Below are 10,330 nucleotides of genomic sequence, written 5' to 3' on the forward strand. Positions count from 1 at the left end.
GTGTGGCTGAGTTGATTGGAGCATCATCCTGAACACTGAAAGTTTGTGGGTTTGATCACTGATCAGGGCACATACATACCCAAGTTGCAGGTTCTATCCCTGGTTGGGGATAGGGAGAGTAATGTTTCCCTCTCCAATCGATGTTTTTCTCTCTCTCCCTCTCCCTTTCTCTCTCGCTAAAATCAAGCATATCCTGGGTGAGGATTTTTTAAAAGGGTATTGAGGTGGGGGGGTTCTGACAGAAGTGGGGGTGCTCCATCCAGACTTGTACCTGGAAGAAGGAGCAGTTCACTAGTCCGTGTGCAGAGGCTTTCAAATATGCAAACACGAACCACTGTCACAGAGAAAGGCGCCACAGCACGCCAGCACCGGCACAGCTGTTCTCTGGGGGTGGGGTGGAGGGTGATTTGTGTTTGCTGGGCTTTTCTAAAGTTTCCAAGTCTTCTGTGGTGAATGTGTCTTATTTTCCTAATTAGGAAAAAATCTGCAGGACATTTCGAGAGATGACAAAGGGCTTTTTGTAATTTTCACAGGGCAAAATGTAAAGGGCAGGACCAGAGGGCATAACGTTAGAAGTGCCTGTTCCCACAAGTTTACAAAGGAGCAAGGACATCTGACTGGTAATAACAAGAATGGCCATAACAACAACAAACCACTAACAATAATAACATCAACACCTCGCGTTTTGAGCACCTATAAGGTGCCAAGTACTTTCTCTTTAGAGTAACTGCTCTGTGAGGCTGGTACTATCCTGGTGTTCATTTTGCAGAGAAGGAAAGGAAATGTCAGAGAAATTAGGTGATTTGTCCTGGGGATCCGCATACCCTTTCCCAGAGGCCAGGCAGACAAAGGCTGGGTGGGGGACCCTCTGCCAACAGTCGGACATCAGGGCTACCATGGCCCTCTATGTCAGCGGTTCTCAACCTGTGGGTCGCGACCCCTTTGGGGGTCGAACAACCCTTTCACAGGGGTCACCTAAGACCATTGGAAAACACATATTTGTAATTAGAAATAAATATTTCACAATATATAATTACATATTGGTTTTGTGATTAATCACTATACTTTAATTATGTTCAATCTGTAACAATGAAAATACATCCTGCATATCAGATATTTACATTATGATTCATAACCGTAGCAACATTACACTTATGAAGTTGCAACGAAAATAATTTTATGGTTGGGGGTCACCACAACATGAGGAACTGTATTAAAGGGTCGCGGCATTAGGAAGGTTGAGAACCACTGCTCTATGTCCTGGAGACCTGGTCCAACCCCATAGGGAAGCTGCACCCTCTGAGTTGCCCAATCCCATCATCTAGTCCAGTGATGGCAAACCTATGAGATGCGTGTCAGAGGTGACGCATGAACTCATTTTTTTGGTTGATTTTTCTTTGTTAAATGGCATTTAAATATATAAAATAAATATCAAAAATATAAGTCTTTGTCTTACTATGGTTGCAAATATCAAAAAATTTCTATATGTGACACGGCACCAGAGTTAAGTTAGGGTTTTTCAAAATGCTGACACGCCGAGCTCAAAAGGTTCGCCATCACTGCTCTAGTCCAACAGAACTTCCTGTGGTGGTGGAAGTGCTTTACCCCTGTGCTGCCACAGGTGGCTGTGGGGCCCTTGACATGTGGCCAGTACAACGGAAGACATGACTTTTCAAACACTGATATTTAATTTATATCTAAGGTTAGGTAGCCATATGTGGTCAGTGGCTACCATATTGGACAGCGCAGCTCTAATCCACTCTGGTTGGCACAGTGGACCCAGAGGAGTCCCGGTCTAATCTGGGCCTTCCCACTTGTGACAGAGAAGGCCTCCACAGGTCCTCAGGCGTCCCGCCCAGCTGGCTGCCAGATCACCAGCCTTCCCAAGGAGGTCATGAGATCTCCATCTGCCAGATGGAGAAAGAGCAGGGAACTACCTCGTTGAAATCCGTGGAGTGTTTACCATGTGCCTTGGCACTCTGCATATGTGAAATCTTTGTACGACCTTCACCTGGGAAGGGTGATTATCCCCATTCCACAGATAGAAAAACCGAAGCTTCACGTGGTAAAATAACCTGTTCAGTGCCACAGAACTAGGAAGTGCGGGACTGAGAGTTGAACCCAGGCCTGAATGATTCCATCTCACCATACAGCTGCCCTGAGTGAGACCTCTGGCTACCCATCCTGCACCCTGAACACGTCTCTAACCCTCTCTCCTTCCAGGGTGCAGAAGGCCAGGAAGGAGGGACTGGCTGCCCCAAGATACTCACGTATATGAGTCCTGAGAAGTACCTCTCCCTCAGGTTGTGCAGCACGGAGGCTTCGTTGAGGCAGGTCAGCTCTGCCATGTCCTCCACCTTGGAGAACTTGGGTGGGTTCATCTTCTGGATGTCATCTTTGCCGACTGTCACCTTCTTGCCGTTCTCCACCAGTTCCACGATCACCTCATCCCCCTTCTCCTCCTTGATGCTGGCCGCCTCGAAGCCCTGCTTCTCCGAAGGGATCCAGACCAGTTTCTTGGCAGACCAGTCGGCCTGGGCCACTGGGCTGTTGATGAAGTTCTTGTCCACGAAGAGGAACTTCTCATCGTCACTGAGCTGGCCCTTCTGCGCCATGGTGCCTGGTTGGTCCCCTGTGGAGGAAGGCGACAGGGTCAGAATCAGGCCAGAGCTAAGCTCTCACCTCACCATGCCTGGGATCACCATCTGAAGAAACGGTCCGTAAAGTACAAGGGTGTCTGTCCCCTGCAGTACTGTTTCTGTCGTCAGAGAATGGAAACAACCAGCCCTTCCAGAAAAGATCTGCATCATTGCCTATGTTCATCAACATGGCACTGGATACATAAACCATGGGGTTTTCATGCAATGGAATACCTATCCAGGGCTTAAGAAGCAAGAAATATATCTGCATGAGTTGACATCGGAAGATATCCAACTCTGAACATAGAGTTACCACATGGTCCAATAATTCCATTCCTACGTATATACTCAAGGGAACTGAAAAAATACATCCATACCACAACTTGTATGGGAATGTTCATAGAAGCATTATTCATAATAGCCCCAAAGTGTAAAAAACCCAAATGTCCATCAACAGATGAATGGATGAATAAAATGTGGTCTAGCCATACGATGAAATATTACTCAGCCTAAAAAAAGTGAAGTACTGATATATACTGCAAAATGGATAAACCTTGAAAATATTATAAGTGAAGGAATCCAGTTATAAAGGGCCACATATTGTACGATTCCATTTGTTTGAAATGTCAAGAGTAGGCAAATCCATAGAAATAGATTAGTGGTTGCCAAGGGCTGGGAGAGAAATAGAGGAGGACACCTAAGGGGTACAGGGTTTCTTTTGGGGCTAATGAAAATGTTCTGGATATTGTAGTAATGGATGCACAGCTCTGGGAATATGCTAGAAGCCATTGAATGGGTATAATTTAAAAGGATGAATTATATGGTATGCGATTTTTTCTCAGTAAAGCTTTCAAAAATGAAATAAAAGGAGAGAGTGTAAAACAGTAGGTATAATATCCCATTTTATTTTAAAATATTTAGATTCCAGCCCTGGCTGGTTTGGCTCAGTGGATAGAGTGTCGGCCTGCGGACTGGGGGGTTCTGGGTTCGATTCCGGTCAAGGGCATGTACCTTGGTTGCGGGCACATCCCCAGTAGGGAGTGTGCAGGAGGCAGCTGATTGATGTTTCTCTCTCACTGATGTTTCTCACTCTATATCCCTCTCGCTTCCTGTGAAAAATCAATAAAATATATTTTTAAAATAAATAAATAAAACATTTTGATTCCATATAGCCAAATAAGTGGAGAAATGTGCACATATCAAGTACACTGATGAGGGGATTTTTACTTTCTATTATTTTTTTCCAATTTAATTGTGGTAAAATATATAGAACATAAAATCTACTATCTTAACCATCTTTTTTAGTATGGTTCAGTGGTATTAAGTGCATTCATATGACTGTGTAGCCATCACCACCATCCATCTTTAGAACTCTTCATTCTCTTTTCGAAACAGAAATTCTGTACCCATTAATAATAATTCCTCTTCTGCCCCTCCTTCCAGCCCCTGGCAACCACCATTCTACTTTCTGTCTCTATAAATTTGATTACTCCAGGTACCACATATAAGTGAAATCATACAGTGTTTGTCTTCTTGTGACTGGCTTATTTCACTTAGCATAATGTCCTCAAGGTTCATCCATGTTGTTGCATGTGTCATAAGTCTGTCCTTCTTAAGGCTGGATAACATTCCACTGCATGGATAGACCACATTTGTGTATCTCTCCATCTGGAAGTATCCATGCATCATTGATGGACTGTTGGGTTGCTTCTACATTTAAGCTATTGTGAATAATGCTACGCTGAACACAGGTGTACTTTCTACTACGTATCTTTGTCATATTTATAGTTTTATAACTTTATTAAATTTATAAAAACTGATGTTTTAAACAGATTTTGAAATAGCCACTACACGTAAGAAAAAGGTGTTGCGTCTCACTGGTAAATGAAGAAACCCAAGTTAAAGCAGTGAGCTGTTGATTTTTCACCTGACAGCTTGGCTAAGGTGAAAACCATGGATAATATCCAGTGTTGTCGAGAGTGTAGGGGCCCGGCTTCTGCACACATCGCCCTCAGGATGGAAGAGCCTTAAAATCCATGCATACTCCTTGGCCTGCCATTGCATTTCTAGAGATTTAGCCTAAGGAAACAGGTGAGCGCTCACAGACGTACAAGAACGTCCACTGTAGTGCTTTTTGGGACAGCGAAACCCACAAGCACGCTAAAAGGCCTTCAGTGGGCAGGTGCCTTGTTAAATTGTAAAGCATCCCGTCAACGCGATGCTAGAACTCCACTGAAAGTTCAAGACGTGGACTTCTATTTATGCCACACAAAGATGTGTTCCTCTTTACACATGTTTTTTTTTTTTAATGAATTTTTTATTTTTTACAGAGAGGAAGGGAGAGGGATAGAGAGCTAGAAACATCAATGAGAGAGAAACATCGACCAGCTGCCTCCTGCACATCTCCTACTGGGGATGTGCCCGCAACCCAGGTACATGCCCTTGACCGGAATTGAACCTGGGACCCTTCAGTCCGCAGGTCGACGCTCTATCCACTGAGCCCAACCGGTCAGGGCTAAACATATTTGTTAAAGTGTCATTTACCGGTCATGACATTCTCATTGTAAATGTACAATTCAGTGATTTTCAGTAAATGTAGATTGTGCATCCATGATGATGATGCATGTGGAACATTCTCATCACCCCCTGAAAGGGTTCCCTCCTGGGGATCTGCAGTCAGTCACTCCCTGTTCCCACCTCCAACCTCTGGCAGCCACTGATCTATCTGTCTCCATAGATTCATTCCCCTCTTCTGGGCATTTCATATGCCTGTTGGCCATACAAATATACTTAGGATATATTTTTTCGTTGAACGCATATATGAATGGAATGCTCAGCAATGCTCAGTGAGAGAAGCCAGACCCAAAAGATTACCCCTCTGCTGTGTCACTGATAGGGAGCCCAGAAAAGGCCAAACTGTGGTGACAGAGAGCAGAGCAGTAGTTGGTGGGGAGGGGGCAGGGAAGGAAACTGGCTGCCAAGAGTCACAAAGGAACTTTCTGGGTGATGACAATGATCTAAATCCTGATGACCACGGCGATTACATGATTGTATATGCTTGTCATACTCACGGGGCTGCAGACTTAAAATCAGTGCACTTTTTAAAAAAATGGGTACATTTTACTGCATGTAGATGAATAAAGCTGATTAAGATATTTACAATAAACCCGGCAGGCGTAGCTCAGTGGTTGAGCCTTGTTCTAAAGAACCAGAAGGTCATGGTTCAATTTCCGGTCAGGGCACATGCCCGGATTGCAGATTCTTGCAGGTTCGATCCCCAGTGTGGGGCATGCTGGAGGCAGCTGATCAATGAGTCTCTCTCATCATTGATGTTTCTAACTCTCCTCTTTCTCTCTCTCCCCCTTCCTCTCTGAAATCAATAAAAAATATATATTGTTTAATTATTTAGAGCCCTAACTGGTTTGGCTTAGTGGACAGAGCGTCGACCTGCGGACTGAAGGGTCCCAGGTTCAATTCCCATGAAGGGCATGCACCTTGGTTGCAGGCACATCCCCAGTGCAGGGTGTGCAGGAGGCAGCTGATCAATGTTTCTAGCTCTCTATCCCTCTCCCTTCCTCTCTGTAAAAAATCAACAAAATATATTTTTTAAAAAGTATTTAGAATAGACTCTTGTAATTTTATATGTATGTGTATACAGTACATTTTTAAAAGTCTAGAAAACTACGTACTAAAATATTAGACCCTAGTTCTATCTGGTGAAACATAGGACAGTTGGAAAATCAGTAAGAAAGATACACAAGAGTTGAAAGGTGAATATCTTTAAATTATGAGCTCACTGTGATTTTAAAAACTCATAGGCATCCTTGTAAGATGCTGGAGCAAACTCATTATTTGGAAAACTGGTTAAGAAAAAGGGGGGAGGGCAACACATTGATTCTGCCTTTCTTATACAAATTGTTCAAGGTCACTACATAACTGACAAGGAGAAGTCTGTCTTTATTTTTTTTTAAGTCATTAAATGTCCTTTCAACATGGGGAGCCCATTGTGACACCTTCTCCATCCTATTTTCTAGATGTGTCCATGAGGTGGGTGCCGAGGCAACAGGCTCTTTAGAGGCCTGTCCAGCGGCCTGCTCCACACCCTCTGACCACACCTGCAGGAGCTGCGCAGTGCTGGAGACACTGGCTCTCACCCAGCTCTTCCAACCCCGCCTTCCCCTCCCCCACCCAGGCTTCTGTGCTCGAAGGCAGAAGGTGAAGGCTGAGTTAGGATGCACAATCACCAGGACGTACTGTGTGGTCAACGGCCTACTTCAGCAAAAGACAATTCACCGTTCCTTTGAATTCACCGAGATAATCCTCACGCTTGGGCCCCAAATCCCACGGAGATGGAGTAACCCCCATACCCAATGAATGGGGCCCTGGAGCTGGGCAGCCAGTCCTGAAATGCAGGCTTTTCAAGGCAAAATGAGAAGGGCAGAAGCTCCAATACCTACTTTTCTCCCTCCGGGGGGAAAATAAGAATAAAAACGAGAAGCTGATTTGCTCCGAGGGGTGGTTATTTCTCTTGGGAGACAAGTTCTAGAAGCTCATTTTAAAAAAAGATGGAGAAATAAGCAAATCATTCCCTAAATCTGAATAATCACTTCTGTTATTCAAAAAAGAGAAATAGCCAAAACCGGTTTGGCTCAGTGGATACATTGTCCTGAGTTTAGCCATCACATTTCCTGCATTTTTTGTTGTTGTTAACCAATGTCATCCCAATAAATTCAATTTAAAAGTTGTTTTTGAATTTCTCTTGGGGCTTAATAAGCCCAACAGCTTCCTCCCCTTACTCCACTTTCACTGTTATTAAAAATACTCCCTCTACTTGGGAGAATTCCAGCTAATAAATGCAGGCAAAAGAATAAAGCCAAAACATAGCAATTTTGTGACCCCCAATAAAATAATAGGCCTTGGCCATAATATCAATAGTTGCTAAAACCATTAGGCCAGTGGTCAACTTCCTCATGTCTCCGCCTCACGGGGAGGGGAGGGCTGTGAAATCATGGAGGGCCAGGCCGACCCCCAGAGCTTCTTTCTGAGTCAGTAGGTCTGGGATGAGCCCAGGGATCTGCCCTGGACTCACAAGCTCCCAGGTGAGGCTAAGAATGCGGGTCTGGGCCCCACGCTTTCAGGCCCGCTGAGATAGATAAAAAGCAGGTGGAGAACATGATAATGGATGGGCCAGGCTGGCACCACCCAAACCTACTAATGAACCTTAATATCACACAAAGAAAGAATTGATCAGATACAATGCGACTCCAGATGGGATGCCGTAGGAAGTGCCACCGCCACCCATGAAATGTTCTTACAAAAAGGAAAGAACAGAAGCTGACAAAGCCTCTGATCTAACCCATTTACATAAAACACAGGGCACAGGGGACACCATGACCAATGTCATGGGTGTGCAATGAAGTCCAGAAGGTGGAAAAGCATAGAACAGATGACTCAGCTTCTGTAACAGAAAAGAACCCCCCCCCCAAAAAAAATCAGGGGACCCTATAGATTAGAAGGGATTTTGAGACACATAAGAGAAATGGGAGGGTGATGATGAAAGGAAACTTGCTTCAGGTGTGATAATGATTGAACTTGAGTGACAGGTACCCGAGGTGTCACACCATTCCCTCTACCTTTGAATATGTTTGGAAGTTTCCATAATGGAAAATTCAAACAAGTACAATAAGAGATAAACACTGATAGAGGCAAAGAAAGAACACCCCCCGCACTCCAACATACAGGCCAAAGCACAAATAAAGGCATATGCTGAACTTTTAAAAAACCACCCCTTAAATAGAAAGCTTTGAAGAATTAAAAGTAATTGTTGGGGAAAAAATTGTTTTATTTGACAAGCCCTCCCAAATGAAACATTTATGAGCTAATTGGGAAAAGTTGAACATTGACTCACTGTCGTTTATATTAGGAAAATCTGTGAAATTCTTTGGTGTGAAAATGGTACTGTGATTTCATCTGTTTAGAGAGTCCTTTCCTTTTAGAGACATTTGGAACTATTGATAGAGAAAATGATAAACCTGGGTTTATCTCAAAATAATCAGGGCAGGGAGGAAATGAATGGGGGTGGAGAGGAAAGAAGATTGACTCAGGTGTTGATAAATGCTTATGCTGTTCTGTCTATTTTTGCATGTTTGGCATTTCTTTTTTAAAAATATTGCCATGTGAAATTTATAAAACTACCTCCTACTTGTAAGCATTGTCAATAGTGCACCATCTCCCATTTGGCCTGTATGTCAAACCCAGTGAGGAGTTTTCTGAACTGGGCTAAATCCTTCACATGTAGGACCACCAAATAACATCAGTGCTTATGCTGTTCTGTCTACTTTTGCATGTTTGGCATTTCTTTTTTTAAATATCGCCATGTAAAATTTATAAAACTACCTCCTACTTGTGAGCATTGTCAATAGCGCACCATCTCCCATTCGGCCTGTATGTCAAACCCAGTGAGGAGTTTTCTGAACGGGGCTAAATCCTTCACATGTAGGACCACCAAATAACATCACCACAGCCTCTGGAGTTAGGTTTTATGATAAGCTCCATCTTACAAGTATGGAAACCGAGGCTCAGAGAGGTGAAGGAATCTGCCTCAAGCCACTCAGCAAAAAAAGTGGCAGAGCTAGGATTCGAATCCATGCTTGATTGCATACTATGTTCTTCTGCCTCCCAGATAAGCTTGATGGGCTTGTCAGGAGCTCAGGGGAGTATTTGCAATGAAGGAATTGATCCTTTTAGGCACCTAGCACATCATAAACATTCAAAAGGGGACCCAAATCAACTGCACCCCCCAGTCAGAACAAATCTCACAGACAAGCTGAGAAGGCAGATGCAAGGAGGACATACGGTGTGATTCTTGTCTATAAGAGGTTCAAAACCAGGGAAAGCTATAGTACTTCCCAATCGATAACAAGTCTTTGAACGGTAGCTGATGGTTCTCAGGAGGGCTGGGAGAGGTGCTTTATTTATTCCTAGCAGGATGACGACTAAGTAGGCCCTTTCTTTCCTTTTTTAGGTTAAGACTCTTTTGCTGCCTTTTTTATTGAATTGATTGGGCTCTTTCTAATTGCAATGTTGGTGAGCTGCCTGAACAGTCAGGAAAAACAGCAGAAAAACACAACCGAAAAATAAAAGGACACAGGAATCCCCATAGCCAGGAAGCCTGTCTAATCCAGGATTTAAAAAAAAAACAAACAAACAAGATCGAGTGCAAAGTCAGTCTCTGTCCAAAAACGGAGAGAGAGCATCTGGCTAGCTCCCAGGGCTTTCATGCCCATGGCAGTTACGATGTGTGACATCTGCTTTGGTCATAGGAGAAGAAGGAAGAGGAAAGAAGAGCCTGGCTTCGCCCTAGCAAGGCGTTTCCCAGAGGGTGCTCTGTGGAACCCCAATTCCTTGGAATATTTGGGGTGAGGTGCGGCGGGATTTAGGGAGGTGGATAGACAATCTTCAAAGAAAAATTTAAAAAACCGTCTGTGGTCAAATCCATTTGAAAAGTACTCCATGTTCCCTCCCCCTCACTGAGGGGCAGAACACTTACCAGGACGTCCGAAGTCCCAGCAGGTCCCGAAGAAAAAAAACACTACTTCACTCCTTTGAACCCAGAGCTCCCCAAAACATTTGGCCACAAACCTCTTTTCCCACTAAACACTGATGAAATCCCACAGATTTGCCCTTGAGGA

General features: G+C 43.9%; 1 protein-coding gene across 1 annotated transcript in view; it reads right to left on the reverse strand.

Moving 5' to 3' along the window:
- Positions 1–10,330, reverse strand: part of MYH11 (myosin, heavy chain 11, smooth muscle) — a 140,497-nt gene that overhangs the window by 123,478 nt on the left and 6,689 nt on the right. Inside the window, exon 2 of the mRNA XM_015561293.1 lies at positions 2,271–2,632. Coding sequence (XP_015416779.1) covers positions 2,271–2,615 — 345 coding nt within the window. The 5' untranslated portion in view covers positions 2,616–2,632. The remainder of the gene's footprint in view (positions 1–2,270; positions 2,633–10,330) is intronic.

This window comes from Myotis davidii, unplaced genomic scaffold (genome assembly GCF_000327345.1).
Source record: "Myotis davidii unplaced genomic scaffold, ASM32734v1 scaffold1115, whole genome shotgun sequence".
In the NCBI taxonomy this organism is placed as follows: domain Eukaryota; kingdom Metazoa; phylum Chordata; class Mammalia; order Chiroptera; family Vespertilionidae; genus Myotis; species Myotis davidii.